Source organism: Capricornis sumatraensis, chromosome 2 (assembly GCF_032405125.1).
Source record: "Capricornis sumatraensis isolate serow.1 chromosome 2, serow.2, whole genome shotgun sequence".
Lineage (NCBI taxonomy): Eukaryota > Metazoa > Chordata > Mammalia > Artiodactyla > Bovidae > Capricornis > Capricornis sumatraensis.
The window spans coordinates 57250070-57273490 of record NC_091070.1 but is presented as its reverse complement, the minus strand read 5'-3'; the positions used below and the strand labels follow the sequence as shown (position 1 = coordinate 57273490).

General features: G+C 50.0%; 2 protein-coding genes across 2 annotated transcripts in view; one reads left to right on the top strand and one right to left on the bottom strand.

Annotated features, from left to right (window-relative positions):
* The first annotated feature begins 2537 nt into the window (after positions 1–2537).
* OAZ2 (ornithine decarboxylase antizyme 2) lies at positions 2538–15182 on the top strand. Its single transcript, XM_068964366.1, is given in 6 exon segments — positions 2538–2702; positions 11508–11583; positions 11585–11665; positions 12814–12989; positions 13733–13818; positions 14045–15182. Coding segments are annotated over 6 exon segments (570 nt in total). The 5' UTR covers positions 2538–2682; the 3' UTR covers positions 14176–15182.
* Positions 15183–17617: 2435 nt separating this feature from the next.
* The window catches only part of ZNF609 (zinc finger protein 609), a 195947-nt gene continuing 190143 nt past the window's right edge, over positions 17618–23421 (bottom strand). The window contains exons 7-10 of the mRNA XM_068963906.1: positions 22270–22445; positions 21804–22020; positions 21294–21372; positions 17618–20991 (exon numbers count right to left, since the gene is read on the bottom strand). Of these exons, the coding sequence (XP_068820007.1) occupies positions 21299–21372; positions 21804–22020; positions 22270–22445 (467 nt within the window). The 3' untranslated portion in view covers positions 17618–20991; positions 21294–21298. The remainder of the gene's footprint in view (positions 20992–21293; positions 21373–21803; positions 22021–22269; positions 22446–23421) is intronic.

The following is a 23421-nucleotide window of genomic DNA, read 5'->3' as shown; positions in this document are numbered from 1 at the left end:
TGGGGCTGGAACCTGTGATGATGGCTGCTGTAAATAGGGTTAGGGGAGGGATGGGATACAGGGCTCTCTGGAACTTTGTGTGTTGGAAAATCTGCAGTGATCAGTGCTGTAACAATGTGCCACATGTGGCTGTGAAGCACATGAAATGTGGCTACTGGGATTGAGGAAATGAATTTTTAAATGTTTCATTTTAATTAAGTTTAAATAGCCATGTGTGGCTAGTGGCTAACATATCTGACAGTACAGATTAGAGGAAGGTGGCTCCCTGTTTTTTATGAGTTTTTTACTTGCTGTTCAGGCAGACATCAAGGTGGTCACTCCTTCAAGCGGCAAGTTGTGACAGATCCCTTCTTATTCCTCCACAACGTGAAAACAAAGCACAGGATAGGCAACTCTGGATCCAAATTCTAACTCCACTACTTAATAGCTTTGAATTAGAGCAGATAAATTAACTTGCCTGGATAGTTGGCAAAATCTCATTTCATGTGTAAAATGGGAGTGGGCAGCTGTTATAAAAATTAGTGCTTTAGTAGTATGATACTTGATAAATGGTGGCTATTATTGACATAGTGAGTTACTATCTGCTGGTTGGTCAAAAATAGTCCTTTAGGTCAAGGGGTTACTTATCCAGTGATGGGTTGGCAGAAGTAAACTACCCCAGCTCCTTTAGGGAGCAGGAGGATTGCCCAGGTCTCTGGGACTATGGAGATCTTCCCTGTAGCTCAGATGGTAAAGAATCTGCCTGCAATGCACGAGACCTGGGTTTGATCCCTGGGTCAGGAAGATCCTCTGGAGAAGGGACTGGCAATCCACTCCAGTATTCTTGCCTGGAGAATCCCACGGATAGAGGAGCCTGACGGGCTACAGTTCGTGGGGTCACAAAGAGTCGGACATGACTAGGCGACTAACCCACCCACCTACCTGGGTCTATGAGATGGGTAGGTCAGGGCTGGATTTAATTGTTCAGTTCTGTTGTGCAGTAAGAACATACCTGGCTTGAACATAGAAAAGCAGGTAGGCATAATCATGGGGACGGGGTAGAGGATCTAAGGTGAGCTGAGTATGGGACCCTGAGGGACTAGTTGTGCTTAATATCTAGTGATGATTTGGGCAGTTCTGGTTTACCACTTCAGTTTTTGCTGTAAAAACCTTAGTTCATGAGCTCCTGCCTCTCTTCCATCCCTGAATTCCCATCATCTAAAAACCGTAAGCATGTTTTTGTGAAGAAGAGTTATAGTGTCCTAAATGGCTCTAAGGTGGAACATTTGTGACTTGAGGCTACTGTCAACTGGGGGTCATAGTAACCTTTGATCTGGAGTGGTTGTGATCACCCTTTCTTTGAAGACATCTCTAATTCCCTAGTAACTTTCTCCATGGCCTCCCTCAGATTGAGCACTTACCTCATATTATGATGGCCTGCCTGTGTCCCTTTGATCAGATTGTGACATCCAAGGCAGGAACTTTGCCTAGTTGATCACTGAGTATTTCTGGACTCCAGCACATGCCAGGAACATAGAGTAAGTAGCTGCCCAGTAATTTATCAGTTGAATGAATGAATGAATGGGATGTGAGGTGATAGCTGCCCATTGTGAGCCGAGATAATTTGACTGCTCTTGTTTGTAGTCTGGGTTGACAGAGTCAGAGTCAGAAGCTCTGATGACTACTGAAGTGTCTGTGATTGTGGCCCACAGTCACTGTGATCTGAGGGTTCTGTGCACCGGTGACTGTAACCTGTTGGCACTGATCGGGGATAAGATTCAGCAGGGCCAGTGACTGTTAACTAGTAACCTTGCATGATTGTGATGCGAAGCTCCTCTGAACAAGTCAGCGTTGGTTCCTTCCACTACTGCTGTCAGGCCACAGCGATCCTGACCCACGGCCATTAAACTTCAGATGACTTCAGTCAATGTTAAGCTTTGACCGTTGCCCTTGAGACCCGTCTGTAAGGTGCGGAGATTGTTGATCTCAGGTGATAGCTGAGGTTATTGATCTGCGTATGAGCTGAGGTAACGGATTTGTGGGCTTGGGCTTAGTCTCAAATGGCACTAATACATGTGTAGTATTCCTAGATCTCCGATTTTGGTTAGTAAAATATCCTCCTGGGGCCTACAAATGACAGACACAGCCCAGCACAGCCCCATGCAAACAAGGGCTAGAGACCAGGACCAAGGCTCAGGAAACGCCGCTTGAAACTCAACATTTCGTTCCGGGCGCTAGACCACCACCACGGCCACGACTCCGCCGGGGCCAGCATCGACTCCGCCGGGGCCAGCATCAACCCCGCAAGCTGCTTTCGGTCTGGACGCCCCCGCTCGGCCCCCTCCGCTACCGGGTCCCGCCCCTACCGGCGCCTAGTGCGCCTGCGCGGAGGCGGGGCGGTGCTTTGCCCTTTGTTGTGGGCCCCAGTTTCCCAGGACACCGCGCGGCGCTGGGGTGGGGCTAATGCAGATGAGACACTTGGGGGCGGGGCGGTTGCGGCGGCGGCGGCGGCGGCGGCGGCGGCCGGGGAGGGTCAGTTGGAGGCAGGCGCTCGCTGAGGCAGGAGGAGGGCTCTGGGCCCGCGGCCTGACAGGGACTTAGCCCGCAGAGATCGGCCCCGCGCGCGCGACCCCACACCTAGCCACTCATCCACCTACCCACTCCCTGCGCCGCCTCCTCCCACCCTGAGCAGAGCCGCCGAGGATGATAAACACCCAGGACAGGTAACGGCCCGGTCCAGGCTCCCCGCCCCCATCTTCCCCTCGTCTGCTCCAGAGGGCCTCCTCCCCAACCACCCAGCCGGTTCTCGTCCCTTCTACAAGGCCCCAGCCGGCCCCCACTGGGTCCCTTCCCTACCTCAGCCACCTCAGTCCGAGCCCCAGCCCCGCAACTGGGCCTTCTTCCGTCCTTCAGTCTCCCTCCCTCCAGCGCAGCCCATCCCCCTCATCGCGGCGTAAAGCCCCCACGGACCGGGACCCAATCTTTCAGTCCTGTCCACATTTCCCTTCAGCCCCGCCGAACGGCGGCCCATTCCCCAAATTGTTTCCATCTTCCCCTTTGAATCCCTTCCCTTATTTCAACTGCATCTTCCAACCAGATGCTGCTTTTATCGCTGCTTCCCCCCACCCGGCCCCCCCGCGGCCCCGGTCTGGCTCCGTCCGTCCTTAAATTCTCAACTGGACCCATTATCCCCACCTGTCACCCTCATCACCCCCCCGCACTCCCCCCACCAGGCCTAATAGTCTTTACAGTGATGCTTGGCCCTCCCCCTGGTCCCTCACTCCAGCTTCATCTTTTCTCTCCCGTCCTCCTTAGACACCCCTTCGTATTAGGCCCCGTTTCCCCTGTCTCACAACATCATCTTTTTTTATTTCTCACTATGGGCTTGACTCCTGTCCGCCATCCTGTTCCCCCTAACACTCTGCTAAACACTGCTACCCTTTAAACACTTTCTCTCATGACTGCTCTTAGTCCTCCCATCCTAACTGAATCCCATTTCTAGAATATTAGATCACACACAGAACTCAGCCCATTCAGCTTCTGTTGAAGACCTGCCCTCTTCACCTGTACCTCCAGTACTTTCAAATTAGTCCTCATACTCTGTTCACTGGCCTTTGCAAGTTTTCTCCCTCAAAACCTGACCCCAGCTTTCGCCCAGGAATTGTAGAGAAAGGCTGCGCATCTTTCTGATACTGAGCACCAGCAGTTTTCTAAAGTTGCTTCATGTGTGCGTCCCCCTGTGGACACTCAGCAGAGCTCATTGTTCAGTTTTCCTTTCTCTGCTTCTCTTTTTCTCCAAGGCAGCCCTCGCCATGCATCTCTCCCTTCAGCATATCCCGTATTTCTCCCCCAAATTCTTCTGTGAAATTATTTCCTAATTCCCCTTGATTTTTAACCCCAGCTGCTTATATATCAGGATGGCTTTTATATTTACAAACTGGGTTCTAATTCTCTTCCTCATTGTTTCCCAAGACTTGTTGCTGTCCCCTCCAGAATGAGCTTGAAGTTCATTAGTTCCCCACACCAGGCCCTTTGTCTCCAGATTTGGCCTTCTGGCTTCTGCCTCTCACTTGAGCCTCATTGTTTTGCAAGCGGACTCATTCCCTGCAGATCATCCTTAAGTTGTGCCATGGTCTGTCTAGAAGAAATGGATTTTAGTTCCTCTTAAAAATGTAGCCCTCTTTATTGCTTTTCTCCACACAGAGCTCTTAACTACCACTCAAGGTTTCTCTCACACTTGGGTTCCCTTCTTACCAAAAGTGGTCTCTAACTTGCTAATTCCCATGCCTTTAGCAGCCCCATCCTTAAATATTCCATCTGAGTTTTCAGCTTTTTTTTTTTTTGCATCTCAGTGTTTCTCAATCCTAGGTAGGTGCCCATGTGAAAAATCAATCCCTTGGCCCCCACCCTTCAAAGAGCTTGTGTAATTAGCCTAGGGTGGGGCCTGGTATTAGCATATATTTGAAGTTCTCTAATGGGCAGCCAGGGTTGAGAAACATTGCCTCCTCTCCCCTCCCCTGAGAAGACCCTTCCCATCATATTCCTTTAGTGGGTGTCAGCCCTTTCTCCGAGGAAAAGGGTGTTGTCATCTTCAGGGATTTCTTAGTCCTTCTCTCCCAGGAACTCTCCAGAACTATTCCAAGATTTCTCTAGAGATATGCAAGATATCTGCAGCAGCCTCTGAAGTTCTACCTTGTTACTCAGTTCTCAGCCATTAGCCACTTTCTTCTAATTCTTAGACTCTTATCTAGCTCCCACATCCTTGTTCCCTACATGCAGAGTGAAAATTCACTCATTTCCTGGTTTATAATGGTCCTGTTCGATCCAGTACCCCGACCCCCCAAGCCCTCTTTACCTACAGCCCCATTCTGGAGCTGTTTCCTTTTCCGAGACTCTCGCTGTCCATCTTCCTCTGCAGTCCCGTATTTCATTTTCTCTAAACCAGTCCTCTGGAGCTGCGGAGGTGGAGGTGGATATACTTGGGTGGTGCCGGATGCAAAAGATGTTGCTTGTGGTAAGGAAGGGTGTGTGTGCTGAGGATAGAACCCAGGTATGAGAGGGCATGATGAAGTGCAGGGGCGGAGGGAAGCTGAGGAACCTGCCAGAAATCCCTGGGCTTTGTGAGATGGGTTTTTCTTTTCTAGTCTTAGGTTCTTGTCTCTGCAGTGGGATTTGGAAAGTGGTGGTGCGGTCTCAGCAGGCCTTCTGTAGAGCCGTCCAGGCTGAACTGGTCTAGGTGCCAAGTCCTTTGCAGCCTGAGCCCCGAGAGTTGAGCACTTGGGACCAGTTTATAAGGGTCTTCGCCCACTGTGAGTTCCAGTCCTGGCTTTGCCAATGTGCTTACATGTTAAAAAAAGAGAGGGTTGGGTTCACTCAACTTTGAAGATTTCTTCCAGACTCCTAAGTGGCAAAACAGGCTTGCTTGTCTCCAGAGAACCCTTGCTTAGCGTGTTGGTAATTTGAGGGGCTTGGCTGTGTGAAAGGCAGGTGGAGGGAGGAGCCAGCTGGCCTGCGAGGCCTGGGCAGGAGCAGGGCCTTGGATCAGGCTCCTCCACTTTGGCCTGGGGGTGGGGTGGTGTGTGCAGGGTGTCTGGTTTCTTTGAGTTATGGCAGTCCTGTTTCTATAGCATGTTTCTGAGCCTCCTCTGGCCTGCCCCTAACTTTCTAAAAGGAATCCTGCTAGAGCGCTAAGGATTTGGATTAAGATCCGGATGTTCTTCCCAGTCAGTGTATTGATGTTTTCTGTCCACAGAGGGGCGAGCAATGGTTGAGCGCCCATTGGGTGGGGGATGGGCTTTGGAGCTTCTCTGGCTTCAGTGAAATACTCAAGCGGTGGAGGCTTGGTTTCCTGGAAGAAACAGTTACAGAGGAGCCTGCAGTATGTTTTGAAAACAAGGCTCTTCCTTTCCAGTTTTGTTCTGATCAGTACCTCCAAAATATCAAAATTCCTAATGGTGGGGGAGGGAAGACACTAGTAAAAGAACTTTTATTATGGTTTTCGAGCAACAGGTTTAAATCCAAGTAAATCAAGCTTCATGGACCTTTCTCTCCCTGGATTGTGGGGGCAGGAAGTGTCTGTCTAGGGCTTGCTTAGTACCTTTTGACAGTACAGTGTGTGGAGAAGAGCTTGCCCTGGCTTCATAGCCTTATAATCAGTCTGTGTCTGACGGGCTTTGAGAAGAAGCATTTGGTTCCACAGGTGGTTTTTTGGGGTGGTGGAGCAGCCAGGGTACAAGGGCACATCCTAGTGACCCTGAGCATCTTCACTGAATGGTTCCCTGAGTAATGGGATTTCTGTCTCTCCCACCAAGAATTTGGTTTTGATTATTCCTTATTTATTGGCACTGTGAGTTGTTGGGTGTGGAGTGGTAGGGAGAGTAAGGTTTCCTTTGATGTGCCTTCAAGGTCATCCCCACAGAGAGAGAGAGACACACACTCCTAGCATAGTCAGGAATCCCCCCAAATTGGAGATATGCTTTAGAAAGCTGTGTGGACTAATAATAGTAATTCCTCACTTTGCCAAGAAATCCAAATTTAGCCTCAGAGCAACTCAGAAATATAAAAAATGGGGACTGAAGTATGTGGTAGGGGCATGTTATATATGTGTATTTCTAGAAAAAAAAAGTAATTCATCCCTTTGTGAAACAGTACACAGTGTTGATTCAAGTTGATACCATGATTTGGAAGGCTATGAAGCCTAATTGAAATCTATAGACCAGAAATGGTCAAACAGGTTAGCAAGAATTTTGTTACTTCAAGTGAACAAAATAGGTGGTTTCTGGTTAGCAGCAGCAGAGTAAAATGCTTTGTATAAGATAACCCACAAGAAAATGCCCCAGGCCTTTGATAGTGTATAAACAATGAAGTAATTCTATCCCGGGAAGAGAGGCTGGAACCGGGTGATGAGCTTACTATACAAACTAAATTGAGGTATCGGAAATGCAAAATTAAGATCCTGTCTGCAAGCATGATTACCTAGCCATCTCCCCACCTCTGGCAGCATATGTAGTGTTGCCTACCTTTGGTGGGAAATCTAGCAGTATCCGCTGTGTTTCGTGCTAAGTAAATCTCAGAGACATAGATATTCTAACTGCCACCATAAGTGTGTTTCTTGTGGAAAATCAACCAGAACCCAGTGTTGCTTTCAGTCTGTGATTCAGAGTGGTGATGTCATTTTCTTTATAATCGTGCTTAGCAAGTAGACTCCCTTTGGCACACATAGCAGCCCTAGTGAGATGACTTATGCCTGGCATCTGACCAGGCCCCTTTCTCATATGGAAAAGGAATCAGCAGCTGGAAATCAGCCTCTATGCTCACATTAGACTGAAGGTGGCCATTCACCTCCCACCTTTCTTCCTATTTCTCTTTAGCTCAGTGCGATGGCAACCCTGAATTGGTCTCTCTTTGCTGCATAGGGATTAGTCATCAGAGACCATCTCAGAGTAAGAGCAGCGTGTGTGAAGGGTAGTCAGGGTCCCCTAGAGAGAGTTCTGTGAGGCAGGGCTGAGACAGGAATGGGTCAGAAGAGGCTGAAAGAGGGGATTGAATGTAGAATGCTTGGGAATGTGGTTTTTTATGTCTTTGATTGATACCACAAAGTCTGTAATACCAAGGCCATCTGACCCTCTATCAGGGAATGGAAATCAGAGAGGGGTATAGACCCGATAAGCTTAGACCACTGATTAAAGTGAAACATGGTCGAAAGTGTATCAAGGAGAATGTGAATTCAAGTGTTTGTTGAATGTAGCTGAATAGAAACTAGCCATAGAATTACTTTTATATAAATCTCTACTCTGTGTAGCAGACTGTACTCTCTTTGAGCAAACTAAATGTGAAAATCAAAACTTACATAAAATCAATTGGAAGTGATTCTTTAGCGGGAAATCTTTTTATTCTCTGAAGAAATTTTAGGTTACTTCCTTTAAATAGTAAGCATCCTAGAGATTTAAAAATAGGATTTGAATTATAAAAAGTCAGTTTACTAGCATCGTTCCCCAGGAATACATCTAGCATACGCTGCCTATCTGTAGCTGGCGTATGAAATTATAACCTGCTGAGGACATTTTGGACAGCAGTTTCACAGAATGCTTTAAATTAGAGGCAGCAGGATGTGATAAGTCGGTAGCATTCATACGTATCCTGAGGAGTGTTTCCAAGGACATGTCTGATAACAACTGAGAAAATAAAAGCACCAACAGATTGGCTTGGCTCTAATCTCCCATCTCTCTTCCGAATTTACTTGGACACCTGACACCTTCATTTCCAATGTGGTCTTTTTTTTCTTCTTCTCCAAAAGCAGGACCAGCCCAGCTGGATGTTTGAGTTCAGTCTGACACATTTGATTCTCCTTAATCAGTCTGATCTTTTCAGCCTCTAGGCTGAGCTTCTTAAATCATCCTTTAGTGGCAGAGATTAAACCATGTCTGCCCCCAGGTGGAGTCAGCAGGATATGGGGAAGGAAAGGAAAAAGCTGGGCACTGGTGCCAGTAGAAACAAGACTGAACTGAATATGAAACCTCACCTGATTTGGATCTGTGACAGGGAGACTTGGGTTTAAAAGCCTCTTTCTTTTGTGCTTAAGTTCCTCTAGGATTCACATTCCTGTTAAGGTTGGTGGCATATTTTGCCACAATATTTTGAACACTTACGAGAAGGCCATTGCTGTGCAATTTTATACCCCTAATTACTTTAACCACGACATATGTACCCATATCCCTTCCTTTTTCATGTCAGAAATGACAGTTTTGTTTTTTTGAGAGAGAGCAGTTTGGCATTTACACAGCAAGTAACTAAAAACAGATCTAATACGATGGGTGATTAAAGTAACGTTTGTGAACTTCTAGCTACTAAGCATATCCCAGACCCCAGCTGTTTCTTGTAGGGAACTGGAGCTGGATCTCAGGGTGGGGACCTGAAACACCCTTCCACCCCCAACTCGCACGCACGCACGCATACACAGTTGCTTTCTGTGCAGACTTTGTTGGGGAGGAAAGTTCCCAGAATCCTTGTGTGAATGGGAAAGTAAATGATTTGTTACCGTGGAATAGACGTCTTGCATTTTATTTGGAGGAGGAGTGAGATCATGACATCAGAAACGTCACGAGCTCATGGATGAGTGCAGGGCGCGGGGCAGGCCCTAGGGTTTACTTCTAGGAAGACAAAGGGGCTTCTGGATCTAAAAAAGAGAAAACCCATCTTATACCTTTCAGTGGGTCGGCCCCATCACTTCTGCTATTTGCAAGTGAAAATTTTTCAGAAAAAAGGTGGTGGTTGGAATGCAGGCTGGGGTTGAAAGTAGCTCTCCCATCTAGAGAGCACTGAGGAATAATTTTTCTGGAAGTGAGTTAGCACCAGAATTTTAGAACAGCTAGGGCCTGGCCTGGAGAATCCCAGGGACGGGGGAGCCTGGTGGGCTGCCGTCTATGGGGTCGCACAAAGTCGGACACGACTGAAGTGACTTAGCAGCAGCAGCAGGGCCTTGGCGATCTGCTTATTTTATGAACCCCTGCAGTTATCGTGATATACAAGTCTATATCTCAGCTATCTACCCTCAGTTCCTGGCTAGCCCTACTGACCGGTACCAGCAAGCCAGCTTTCTCCAGCGGCCCAACCTACCTGGTGCTCCTGCAGGAACCTCCACCGAGGCCTGAAGGTGGTCTCCAGGGAATGGGGAGGGACCCATTGCATGAGGGGTGGGTGTGTGCCTTTGCTTGGGGAAACTCCCACCTTTGTCTTCTTTTCTTCTGGCCTGGACACTCTATTTTTCTATCCCTTAACACATTGGAAGGTGAGGATTTTAACAACTCATTGTCCCCAGGAGGAAATAGGCCCTGATCTTAAAAACTGCAGAGTCCTCTGTCATTCCCCTTCTGCTAGTAGCTGTTGGTTGAGGCCTCGTGAGGGAGATGAGGATGCCCTGAGGCTCTCTAGAGGAGGCACGAGGTGGTCATGTGGTTGATCCCCAGGTGTTGATGCTCCTCTGGGCCCACTTCATCTCCCAGCAAAATTTCCAAGTGTTATTTCAGGCCCCTGGCTGAAATCCTTGAGAGAACAGAGGAGCCGAGCTACAGCGGTGATGCTTAGGGTCTTCCTGGCTCAGCTGGAGTGCCTATATCAGTCTTTTAGTACTGAGGGTCTCGGGACTGTGTCTCTGGCTATTGTTCCATGTTAGGTGTGAGTTTTAGTTCTGTCACTCTGAGCCTAAGCAAAGAATCCAGATGACGCTGTGCCATCAAAAGCAAAGGACAGTGTGCAGAACGGTGCCTCATTATTTTACAAAGGGTTTTTTCAGGGAACAGAGGCCGTGGTTTATGGTATATGCTGATTTCTGTGGTTTAACTATTCGCCCTATGGCTGATTCAAGCTACCAACGTGCTGTCACCAAACACAACTTTGGTTGGGAAGAGATATGCACCGTTGGGTCATCTGGCTCCAGCACCCCGCTGCCGCACCCTCCCCAGTATGTTACTGCTGCCCTCAGCTGCTGTGCCAGGGCCAGGCCTGTTGCTGAGTCATGGTGTTACATGTACAGACAGTTTTCCTCTTGGCTTGCTTCACTTGCCCTTCGCCTGTGGAGTGAGCCATATCTCAGCCAAAAGAGCCAGTAAATTGGATTCAAAGAAGGCAGTGGAGTAGCTCTGGAGCTCTGTTGGGTCCACCTGAAAATCGTGGTAGCCAGGAAGGGCACACACCTGAAGGCAATAGGGGGCTTCTTTTGGAGCCATTCACCCTCTGTGGCCCAGCTGATGATTGCTTCCTTACTCAGGCCCCAGCATGTCTATAATTCCTCACAGCAAGCCCCACGCCTGCAGTATACATTCACTTGAGTGTCCCTTCTGACCACACGGGTATTAGCTGAACTCCCATGCATGCTGAGGTCAGATTCCAGCAAAGAAGGGCAACTCTGCTTTTGGTGGTACGCCAGGGACTAACTCAGATAATACTCTGTACTGTGGCGCATCTCCTCTCCAGGAGCCAGATCCCAGGATTTGACTCAGTTCTTGACCCTAGAGGGATTTGGGTGATTTCTTGTTTAGTTCCATTGTTCAGGTCGGGGAGGCCATCATTGGAGACGTGGCCTTGGGACTTCCTCGGGGATAATGGTGCTAGCCCCTGTGACTTTCTAAGCCCCATATGCCTCTCCACCCTGAGGCGATTGTGGAGGCTTGGTGATTCTGTCACACAGGTTGTTGAGACACTTAGGGTGAGGAGATGGGGTGGTGGGGGTCTGGGGCTCTCTGCCTAGCAGGCAAGCCAGCATCTGGTTCCTCCCAAGGTCTGCCTGTGTCATGGGGATTTGTTTGATGTTTGATGGGGGCTCCTTTGGTCAGACATCCAGCCTGACCCTGAGCCCTCTGAGCTTCTCTGTGCCTCTGTAGGACGGTGGGTTTGCCTTTAAGGAGGAGTTCTGAGAGCTGTAGCGGGAAGGACTGGGGCAGTTGAGGGAGAACCAGGGCAAGGGTGGGTGGAATGCTAAGTTAAATCTTCAGGACTTTTGATTACTGTCTCACTGTCTTTATCTCTTGCAGTAGTATTTTGCCTTTGAGTAACTGTCCCCAGCTCCAGTGCTGCAGGCACATTGTTCCGGGGCCTCTGTGGTGCTCCTGATGCCCCTCACCCACTGTCGAAGATCCCCGGTGGGCGAGGGGGCGGCAGGGATCCTTCTCTCTCAGCTCTAATATATAAGGTAAGGGTACTATGGGATGGAAGGCTTGGAGCAGTGTCCTCCTCAGACACTGCTGAGTGGCTGCTTAAGGGCAGCGATGGTTTCCCTTAGTCTTCTGAGTCTTAGGCCAGTAGTGGAACTGGGGAGGACTTTGAACTGAGGCTGCTGGGAAGCTTTTGGGGAGAACCAAGCAGATGCCCTGTCTTCTCAGCTTAGGTCAGCTCTTAAGTGCTGGCTCTGGGTCCTGAGTGAGGGGGCACAGCTAGGGGGAGGGGGGCTGGTGAGTGGAGGAATGCACACGCTCTTGCTGGTGCAGCTCTTCATTTTCTCCTGAGAAATGCCAAGAGCCAGGAGGGCTTTTTCCTTTGTCCATACCCAGGGCATGGGGTACCACATGTTGCAGGGTTGGGGGTGGTAATGAGAGGGTCACCCTGGCAGCTCAGGGCACAGCCCAGTAGCTGTTGAGAACCCTGGGAGTCTGTTCTGAGATTGGTCTGGGCTGGGACATTTGCTGTCTTTTAATCTGTGAGCCCAGAGGTTGGTTTAGCATCTCCTGGAGACTGGCATTGAGGGGTGGCAGGGCAGCTGAGTCTGGGGCTCTTGGGATGGTGGCAGGGGTGACAACATGGACTCTGCAGTCACCCGGAGCCAGCTTGGGTTGACCTGAGCCAGCTGAGCCTCAGGAACATCCTCATTTGTTCCTGATGATTCTGTTTCAGAGGGAAGGGAAATAACACAATATTGGGGGGACAAGCATGGCTTTCAGTTGGGGAGACCCCATTTGCATCTCAGCTCTGCCATTTGCTCACTGTGGAGTCTTGGGTCAGGTCCTTAATTCTACTGGGCCCCTGGTGTCTTAGGTTTAAAGTGGGGATGCTGATGCCTACCTCAAGTGCTTGTTGTAGTGATGGAAAAATGGGAAAGTACCTTGTACAGTACTTGACAACCAGTGGGCTCTTGGTAAATATCCCCTTCCAATCATGCTGGGGTTTAGCCACCCAGTGAGTGAGGGCTCCATTTAGGCAGCATGTTGCTCTGATGTTCAGTGTGGCCTGTCACATACTGCTCTGAGGTTGGCCCAGGAGGGGTCCAGCACCACCTAGGTTGGGGGGCATTTGATGTGGCCAGAAGCAGCAGTGACCTGGTCCTCTGACCTGATCTCCTCCCAGGACGAGAAGCTCACTGTGACCCAGGACCTCCCTGTGAATGATGGAAAGCCTCACATTGTCCACTTCCAGTATGAGGTCACCGAGGTGAAGGTCTCTTCCTGGGATGCAGTCCTGTCCAGCCAGAGCCTGTTTGTAGAAATTCCAGATGGATTATTAGCTGATGGGAGCAAAGAAGGGTAAGGAGCAAGTGCTGGGCAAGGGCTGGAAGCCTGCTCCAGAGAAGGGCATGTGCTTCCTGGGGGCAGCACATGGCCAGCCTTCTCCCGTAGCTCTCAGCTGCCCACGTATATACGATTTTTCTTAAAGGTTAGTGTTAGCCAGTAAAATGGGCCTATGATAATGAAAGCAGATCATTACCACATTAACCAAATTCTTGTCATATAACGGTGTGGTTTAAATGGCCAGAAGCTCAAAGAAGCAGTGGAATTATATTGGATTGGGCAAGGCCCTCCAACCGTCCAGTTGTGGAAGAAGCAGTCCTGAGGATGGCGTTCTCGCGAGTGGCTCCAGCCTCTTGAAGTCCTTTTAGGTGGTGGTAGGGCCCAGAGTTCCTCTCTGCAGCAGGTGGTCACCATCAGACTTGGCAACTTTGGAGGGCCCCTGAGAACTTTGGTTCTCTTCCTAGGCCCCATACTTTCTTGTAAATTGCATTAAGTTGGCTAGTATTAATTTCAGATGAAGAACCTTTATTCCTGGAAGAGAGAATTCTGTAACAGTTTTCTTAAGTGATTGTGGTTTTTTTTTTTTTTTCTGAACTCAGGGCTCCTGAGGTCTTGAAATAGGAAGTTCTCCTTGAAGCTTCCCTATTTACAGTACTGACTGTAAGCCTCAGAAAAGCCTTGGGAGCAGGGGGTATAGAGGGATGGGGTGAAGTCCACAGGTGGCACTGGGCTTGAGTGGTTTTCTTTGCTTCTTGCAGATTGTTAGCACTGCTAGAGTTTGCGGAAGAGAAGATGAAAGTGAACTACGTCTTCATCTGCTTCAGGAAGGGCCGGGAAGACAGAGGTGAGGGGCTGAGCAGCTTGAGACCAGGCTGGGGAGGGAAAAGGGGGCCTCCTAGTGAGGTGGGGCTCCTGAGTTTGACATATAAACCCTAGGAAATCATGGGATTGGTTGTGTCCAAATTTAGAAAAGGCCAGTGCCTTTATTCCATCTTTGTTTTGGGTTTTCCCTTGATTTAGCCTAATTTTGTTTCTTATCAGAATCTTTTTTTTTACACTTTTTTCTGCAGCTCCACTTTTGAAGACCTTCAGCTTCTTGGGCTTTGAGATTGTGCGTCCAGGCCATCCCTGTGTCCCCTCTCGACCAGATGTGATGTTCATGGTTTACCCCCTGGACCAGAACTTGTCCGATGAGGACTAATGGTCAAAGAGGATGCTTTGCCCAAGAGCCACAGTGGGGGAAGCGGGGAAGTTAGGCAGCCCTGAGACAGAAGAGGGAGCTTCTTGCTGTCCAGGGAAGGACGCTGAGGGGCTCAGGGTGAGGGTTGCCTATTGTGTTCTCGGAGTTGACTCCTTGAAATTGTTTTCCATAAAGAACAGTATAAACATATTATTCACATGTAATCACCAATAGTAAATGAAGATGTTTATGAACTGGCATTAGAAGCTTTTTAAACTGCGCTGTGTGATGTGCTCTATCTAGCCTAGGGGAGGCCACTGCCTAGAGGGGAAGGACTGCCTGCATCCAGGGGCCAGGCCTGGAGGGCTGGGGACAGCACTGTTGGGCTCAGGTTACCCTGCGGTTGGGCTTTCTTTTTTGGTTTCTAAGACTTGTGTATTTTCTTTCCTTGCTTCCTGCCACCCAGGGGACTCTGGAGTATAGGCTTTCAGCCCCCTGGGCAGTGTCCTTCTATTGTTTTTTGACACTCCACCTGGGCTTCTCTCTGTGCTTTTGTGTCTGACCTGGAGAAAGCAGGTCTGACCCCTCCTTTACAGCTTAGTGTTATTCTGGCATTTGGTTAAGCTGGCTTAATCTGTTTGTTATCAGCGCATTCAAAATAGGGGCATTGAAGTTACTCCTACCACCAGGGCTTTATTTTGGGGGTGCTTGGGTCTTAAAAAACACTAGCCAAACTCCAATTCTCAGATTATGGCCAGGAGTTCTTGCTCTGGGCTGCAGGCCTAGGCCCCAAGGTGTCTCCTTCCTAGGGTCACGAACAGCAGGGAGGAAGAGGAATAGCGACTCAGGGCCTGGGGGTTGTGGGGGAATTTGCTGTTAGGGACTGGATGCCTCTGCCTGGCTGAGTCTAGCGCTAACTGCCCCCTCTCCCTGACAGGCTCTGAGTAGTGCCTGAGACCCTGTTCCGCGGGCTCTCGTGTGGGACTGAGGGTGTAGAAGTGGCCTGCCCTTTTGTTTTCACTGAACAGCTTGTTCTAAGGGGGAAGGAAGGGGGAGAGATCTAGATTGGGTGAGGGGGGCGGGGGTGTCAGGGAGGCAAGTGTGTTGTGTTAGTGTGTCAATAAACTGATTGAAAGTTGTGGTTGGTCTGTCCTTTACTCTTCAACCAGGGCCGGCTTCCTTCTACTGTTGTCTTTTGAGTCTAGAGCCCAGCAGGGGTGTGATACACGCTTCTCAGGAAAAAAGCCGCCTTGCATCAGGACAAACGGCTGAGGTCTCTGGGGCCACATTACCACGCGAAGCAAGGGGTTGCTAGGAGTCTGGGACAGAATGCTGGAGCCCCCTAGAGACAGGTATGTACACAGAGCTTCATCCAGAATAGAGGCTAGACATACCAGGACCCAGCTTCTTTTTCGTCTAGAAGGTCCTGAAACTGGGTTCTGGCTTTCACACAGAGCTGCCTGACATTCCTGTTCTGGGGGTGTCTGAAGGAAGTGGAACTCACCTTTCCTAGGAAGACAGTGTTTTCCTTTTGGAGCCCAGGGCCCTAAGGCACAGCTGCCCTTCCCCTGTACCACCAGCCTGATGAATCACCTCTCAGTGGCATTGGAGTGGGACAGAATCCTCTTCACCTGTGTGGTCTTAGTTTCTCTAGGGTTTACTAGTGTTTTTTTTTTTTTTTTGCCTTTGCTTCTGTTTTCCCAAAGGAAGTACTGGGCATGTTCTACCTCCTACGATGCTAGAACTGTTTACTTACTGTTGAACTGTGGCTGTTCTTATTTTCTTTCTGAGTCTTTGGTGCATTATCACATTGTTTGTGGAGCTACTGGACCAAGTCATTAAGCTTGGACCCTATATAACATTTATGAAAAGAAGTGAGTTCAACACCTCCATCCCACGTGGTATTGTAGAGAAAGTCTGGGCCTAGGGATTTCCCTGGTGGTTCAGTGGTTAGGAATCTGCACTCCCACTGCCAGGGAGCATGGGTTCGATCTGTGGTCAGGGATCTGATCCCACATGCTGTGCAGTGCAGCCAAAAAAAGTCTTGGCCTAGAGATGAATTCAACTGAAATGTGAAGGACTTTGAAAATGTCTTCCACTGAGCAGAATCTGAAAAATGACTTTACAAGTCATTTGTAAAGTCATTACAAGTGAGATATTTACAGTGCGAATCCATGTGACGGCCAAGTTAATGTAGGCAGTTTAGGATTCAGATTGAATCCTAAATTGAAACCCGAGGAATCTACAAGACAGGGATAAAGAACCAGGAAAAACAGTTTTCTGTTTGCAAAGCTAGCAGAGTGGACAGGAAACACACCTGGGACTTTGCTGCCATCTGCTGGTAGATCCTCTTTAACACAACCAGAGTTAGGCTGAATTGGAAACCTGGGCACTCAGCTCAGGTTTATTTCTCTTTCAAAAATAATAAAACGTTTGCTAGATGAGACCACTGGCAGGACAGAAATATGGTATCCAAATTCTGCACTCCAATTAAAACAACTTAGAAGGTGAAATATCTTGGGAGTGGGAGGGTGGAGTTGGAAGGGGAGATATGTGAAAGGCAAACTAAGTCTAAATTTAAGAACAGGGACATTAAAAACTTTATTCAATAAATACAACAAATAATTTAAAAATATACTTCAGTTCCAAAGCCAATTAAGAAAAGGAAGGAGAAAGAAAGGGAAAAAAGGGGAGGAGGAAATTAGAGGGAAGGGAGAAAGTTCAAGAGGTGGAACAATGGTTTGGTTGGGCTGCCTTTCTGAACATACCGTCCTTTGAAATTCTGATCAAATGCTCTTGACCCATAAGCCCGTAGCCCTTGTTCTGATGCGGTTAGCCAAAGGAGTCCACCGGCCAAGCATGATGCTCTGGGCTCTAGTCAGACCACCTCTGGCAACTAGCATCTAGGGGAGTGTTCAGTTTCCCACTCATTCCTAAAAATCATCTAACTCCCAGACAGGTTTAAGTAGTGCAAACTTAGAAAGCTCCCAGCTGCATAGTTTCACAGCGTGTGAAAGCCACTCACTGGTGAGTGTCCAAAGCCACTTTGGTGAATGGGATCAATGGGGGCGGGGTGGTTGGCACGGGGCGACAGGAGAGGCCAGGGCCCAGGATAAAGCTCCTGGGAAAGCCTGCGGCCAGGCCAGGGAAGGGCTGCAGGGCATGTAGTCTGGACACTGGACTCAACAGCATGCCATCAGCCAGGGAAGGTGGAGCTGAGGATGCGTACGGAGCAGGACCGCAAGGTCAGGGAGCTGAGGGAGGGTGGGAGAGTGAGGAGGAGAGAGGCAGCTCAGCAGCAGACTCCGGGAGAAATAACCAGCAGCCCTCACAGATTTGTGATTGTCTCTTAAAAAGATTTATTTTCTCTTCTTGCCTGAATGTACAAAGGCAAAAAGAGTACAGTTTGTATATATATATATATTTATATATATATATAAAAAAACAAGGAACTTGGTAATGTACACTTTACAGAAGGGAAGAATCAGGAAGACTGAAATTAAATCCAACAGAGCAACGCCAATGGAACAAAAGCTATGAACAGCAACACTGCCCCTCCAGCCCGGGCCTCCAGCTCGCCCCAACCTGCTCCCAATGGGGGGCTGAGCACCAAGGCAAGCGGGTGGGCTGGGGCAGGAGGGGCTGGGGACGGGGCCTGGGAGGGGCTCAGTCCCAGGAGGGGCCCATGGCAGAGGATCAGCAGAAAGCTTCCTGGGATGCCCTAATAATAAACAAATAACGAAGGCCCAGAATTAGGGGGCCAGCTAGCTGCCCAGTTGAATCCTGGGGGCATCGGAGTAGACACTTGAGATGGGGATAGGTGTGTGGGATAACGAGTGGCCCGTATACAATGACACTAGCCCTTCTGTGGCCTTTTCCTCCCGCTCCCAAGACCAAGCCCTCCCACCCCCACCTTGGAGCCTGGAGAGAAGAGATTCAAGAGGCATCATTTCATTTCATGGGTGCCCTCTTAAGCCTTCTGCATGTGGTCCGTTGACCTTGAGATGTGTGGAGGGGGTGAGGTAAGAGAAGGAAATATACATGTATACATACATGTACAGGCAAGGAAAGGGAATGAAGGGAACTGGCACAACTTAAATGAGGAGGAAGCAGATTTGAGTTCTAAAGAGCAGGTCTCCAAGCCTTGGCTGTCCTACTTGGGCACGAGGCTGCCTCCCTCCAGCTTCTCTGTGGGGCTCGGATGAGCCGTGTCTGTCAAGAGAACTGGGCCAGGGATAGCTCAGACAGAGCCTTGGTCTGGTGACCTCGGCCCTTAGCAGCAAACTCGTCCAGCCTTTGCTGGGGTGAAGTGCGGTGGGGATCCTTGAGAGTCTCATGCCTATGACTGGGTTGCCAGTGCCACGGGTTCCCCGCCTGTGGTCCTCCTCCCCAGGGGGAGAGGCTAGAGGGGGACAGCAAGCCCTTCACTCAGTGCTCCTCAAGGCTCTGTTTCACCCGTCACTGCTGCTGCTTCATGTCACTTCAGGGAGGGACGACAGGCCTGGCAAGGATTGGGGACCAGGAGGATCAGGAAAAGGCAGTGCTGTTCTGCCATCGATGCTCTCACCTGCTCTTCTGGGCAGCTCAGCTCCTGCTTTTCAGGATGTAAGGATCAAAAAGCCAAATGTTTTTTAAGGGGGAGAAAAAAAAAAGCTGTTCCCTTCTGCAGAACCCAAGGCTGCCCTGCTAATACAGAAGTTCCTCTTCTCTGTAACAGAACAAAGTGGAACGGGCAGGAATCCCGGGCTATGGCTGCCCAACGGAAAAGGAAATTACTCCAAACGGTTTCTTCACAATATGTACAGAGCACGCTGTAAGACAGCGCCACAGATACAAAACACACAATATTTAAAAACAAACAGGAACAGAGATGGGCCCATGACTCCACCCAACAGGAGCCGGGAGGGCATGAGCAGGCTGAAATTTAGAGCCATCTTTTGGGTGGGGACGACTCAGGTGAGGTGGGGTGAAGGTGTCCGCACCGACGACTTCCATGGGTAAAAGGGAAGTCACTGCTCAGAGCACAGCCCAAAAGGACAGTGGGGGGCAGAAGGACTGAGGGGGACAGGGAGGCTGCTCAAGGGCCTGCTAAGAGGTCTAAGTCAGCGGGGTTTGGGAGAGGGCTCAGAACCCAACCTGAACAAAAACAAGGACATGGGAAACTAGAGGAAAGGTCTATAGATCAGAGGGGCCCCTCTTGGGCAAAAGACCCTGAGCCTCTCTAGAACAGGGCTCCAGGGATCTCGGGAAGCAGCCTCTGCTGGGCGCTGTGCTAACTGTCTTCGTCTCCATGCCCCACACTGTCAGAGCCAAGCCCCTGCTCTTCAATGGTCATTTTTGGCACTCTGGTCACAAAGACTCGTCTCTAACCCAGGTTGGTGTCTGTAAGTCTTCATCTCTCAGTCCAGAGGGTCAAGGAAAGACAGGAGAGGAGGACAAAGGGATGATATCTCAAACACAAGTGCTAAAGCTCCCCACACCTTGGGGAAGAAGCGACTGTAGTAAAGCTACCAGATCACTGTCACTTTCCCAGGACAAACAGCATAACGCCTGGACTGGACTGCACTTCTAAGGAGAGCAGAGAACTGCCTCTGCCTCAGAGCACAGCTCCACTGACTACACCCGGTGGCTCTGAGAAGTAATGGCTTCCATGTGTTGTCCTAGAGTCTAAGGAACAGACAGACGCCCTCCAAGGTGCAGTGTTGCCTAAAACAAAAACGTGTGTTACAAAGAAACACGGCTCATATTGGCATGTATGGGGCTACAGGCTGAGCTATAGGAAGTCATGTGGTTGTGTACAGAGAAACTGGGCTGGACAGAATTGGACCCCTTGATGAGGCTGACACTTGGATGGCTGCTTGGACAGGACATCTCTCAGAGGGCTAGGCCTCCCAGGGCCTGCTTCCCAGCAGACTCCAAAGCTCCCCATGCTGGGGGAATACGATTTTACCTGCCTGAGTCTTAAAAGCCAAGTAGTGGAAAAGAAGAAGAGAGATGAGATGCCCCTGGGAAAGGTACCAAGGGGTCGGGAGGAAGATGAGGAAAGGGCAGGGGGGAGGCTAAGCAGCAGCAGGACTTGGTGGGATGCAGCATCTCGTTCACAGACTCCGTTCACGCTCCAGCTCTCGCCTGGAATCCCCGGGGAGCCCGGTGCTTGGCCTCGGGACCCCAGCCCTCTGCCACAGTGGGCAGATGCCTTGGTCTCCCTTTCCAGGCTGGGCTCTGAGCGTTTACATGTGCTCATGTGAGAGGGGAGAAGTCTTCACGTTTGAAGACCTTGTTTTCACAACTGCAGAGAAAACAGCCCCCAATTTCTTTCCTGAGATTCTAATTCCTCCACGTGCTGCCAGTTCCCAGGGCCCAAACCACTGGGGAGATGCTGGGTCTGGTGATGGTGGTAATGATGGTGAGGGGTATGGCTGCTGTGCTGTCTTCAGACCTTGCCCAGTGCTGGGGGCCCTCCCTGGGGGTTGGTGCTGCTCCGGCGGCTGACCGGGGCTTGGGGAACAGAGCAGTGGCTTCTCTGGGCTGAGGCCATGTTCCCCTGGTTGCTCCCCGTGCCTTCATCTCCACAGAGGCCACGACAGTCATGGCCATGGCCAAGAGAATAAATATTTTTGCTAAGTACCAGCTCTCCAGCTCCTGAGGAAGACGGAGCGTCGGGGAGTCCGGGGGTCTGGTGGAGGCGAGATAGCCAAGGGTCTGCCTTCAGTCATGGTGGGAACGGCAAACAAGATGAGCAACACCATTTAACTGATGTCTAAACGGCACCTCCAGCACCTCCTTGGGTAAGCCAGTCCGGCCCGTGAAGCTGACTTTATCCGGGCACTTGGTATTCTGCAAGGGAAACAGGGACAGAGAACCGGGTGCTCAACTGGCTGGTAAAACCACCACAAGGTGGCGCTCCAAGAAAATGAGCTGCAGGGGAGGCCGGTCCTGGTCCCCAGGGGAGGCGCGTGGCCACAGCCCCTCTCAGAGGCTCCCGGGAAACTTCAACAAGAGGCTTGGCCTGGGCTGCTCCATTTTCAGACCGCAGCCCAGAGATGGCTTTCACTGAGGCTCCACAGGGATTCTGTGATCCAGGTATCAACTATCCCTGCTCTCTCTGTGTTGTCTCTCTGAGTTAAAAAGTTACTCACCATTCTCACCTCCGGGGGGGTGGGTAGAGTGAAGGAGTCGAGCCTTGCTGGCTGGCAACAATGGCTGTAGAAGAAAGCCCTGAGTGAGGAGGAGGACAAGTTAGTGCAGCACTTGCTCTCTCTGCCAGCTGGGCGGGTGCTGGAAGGAGTTTCTTCAATGCCTAGCTCCACTGAGTTTTGGGGTGCTGACAGAAGAAAATCTGATACTTGGCCAGATCTAACAGCTGGGGATAGACAGTTAGGCTCTGTTTTTCAGTTGCTTGTTACTCTTTGGCTGTGGGAACACCTGCTCCTTATTCTTCTGAATATCAAAGTCAATTTTCTGGAGGAGTTTGAGAATCCCTGAGCTCCAAGGGAGGAAGTAAGTGTTATGATTATACTGACTGTCTGCAGGAGGCTAGGATTCTGGACAGATTGGAGGCTCAAGGGTAAGAGGAGGAGGAGGGGCTTCTTGCCAGGGCCCCCTGCTCTGGCAGCGCTACTGGACGGCAGTGGGGAGGCGAGGCTTACCTGCTGCATAGGGTAAGTTGTACTGTGCTGGGAGCAGTGAGTACCCCAAGTGGTGGTGATGGTGGTGCGTGGACATCAGGCGCTGAGAAGGGGAGGTGCGGGGCCGGTCAACACTCCTTTCACCCCCGCCTGCTCCCCCGACGCTGCTACAGCTGCCGCCACCCCCAACCACCCCACAGCCTCCCCGATCTCTCTCCTGAGAAGTTTTATCACTTATCTGGAAAGGAAAGCAGACACAAAAGCTCTACTGTGAGGCACACACGTGAAAGCAAGATACCCCGAGCCCACACTTTTGACTCCTTAGAGATGCAGGACACCCAAGAATCAAGGAGGTGCCCGGGGGAGCTCAGGTCAGGTCGGCCACAGCACACTGCTTCTGGGACTCGAGCCAGCCCACCTTCTCCCAGACCCTGGCTCTACCCTCCCTGGTCCCTGACAGTGGCCAGTGTCTCTGCACGTCCCTCACCGTGGGAGACTTGCTCTTGTAGTGACTGGCATGCTGCTGCAAGATGTCCAGGGCTTTGGACTCTGAGCTGGATTTACAACTGACGCTGGGGCTGGCTCGGGCCTTGTCAGCATCTTCACCCCCCGAGACCTTGCTGCCATATGGGGAGAAAGAATAGCTGGAAGGCAGGTAGGAACCTGGGAGAGAGAAATAAAGCAGTCAGAGAGATGGGAGAGACAGGAGAGATTCTGCGTCAGTGAGCCTGGTGAAGCGCAGGCTGAGGGGTGTTCCACCAGTGTCTTTAGGCTGAGACTCGTAGTGTGTCCTTCCTTTACTGAGCTCTGGAGGCAAACAGCTAAGGGATATTAGGAACATGGCCCTCAGTTTCTGGGGAATCAACTTCCTTAGAGCCCGAGTCTCAGATTCATCTCCAAGAGGTGCTACAGTCATAGGATTAGAAAGGTCATTGGATTTGAAGTCATGTCCTCGGGCTCAAATCTGACCTCTGAGACTTACCAGTTGGGTACCTCTGAACAAATGAACAAGTTCATTAGCTCAAATTAACCTTCTGAGGTTCAACTTCTTGACCATCAAAATGAAGATACTAATACTGATTTCACAGGGTGACAGAGAGGATTAAATGAGACAATGTACGTGAATCACACAGTCCAGTGCCTGGCCTAGAGCAAGTACTCATCAAATGGAACTACGGTTTTTATACAGAAGGACTGGGGTAACAGGAGAAAGGAATACTGCAGGAAGAGACAATTTCCTATTTCTGTTTGAAAACCTCGCATGTTCTACTTAGAATGTCACTATCAAGACTGTTTGAGCTGCTTTTCTACAGTGAGGTGGGAGCTCCAGAAAGTGAAAGAAGGGCTCTTCAGCCAACAGAGATCAGTGAGTAAGGAAGGATTTTCTTCTGACTAGTTCAAAACACTTTAACTCCTACTCTGTGTTGCTCTCCCCTCCTCTTATACTCCACGGCAGTATAAGAGCTTATTTTTCCCAAACCGAACCTTTCCCTCACTGGACCTCCCCTCCCTGACTGCCTGATGACTTTATGCTAACCACGGTCTTGCAAATGAAAACATGCATTCTCCTGATGTGAATTTTACTTTGTTCCACGTGTCTCTCCTGCTGCAATTAAGTTGTGAGCTCCTTGAGGGGACT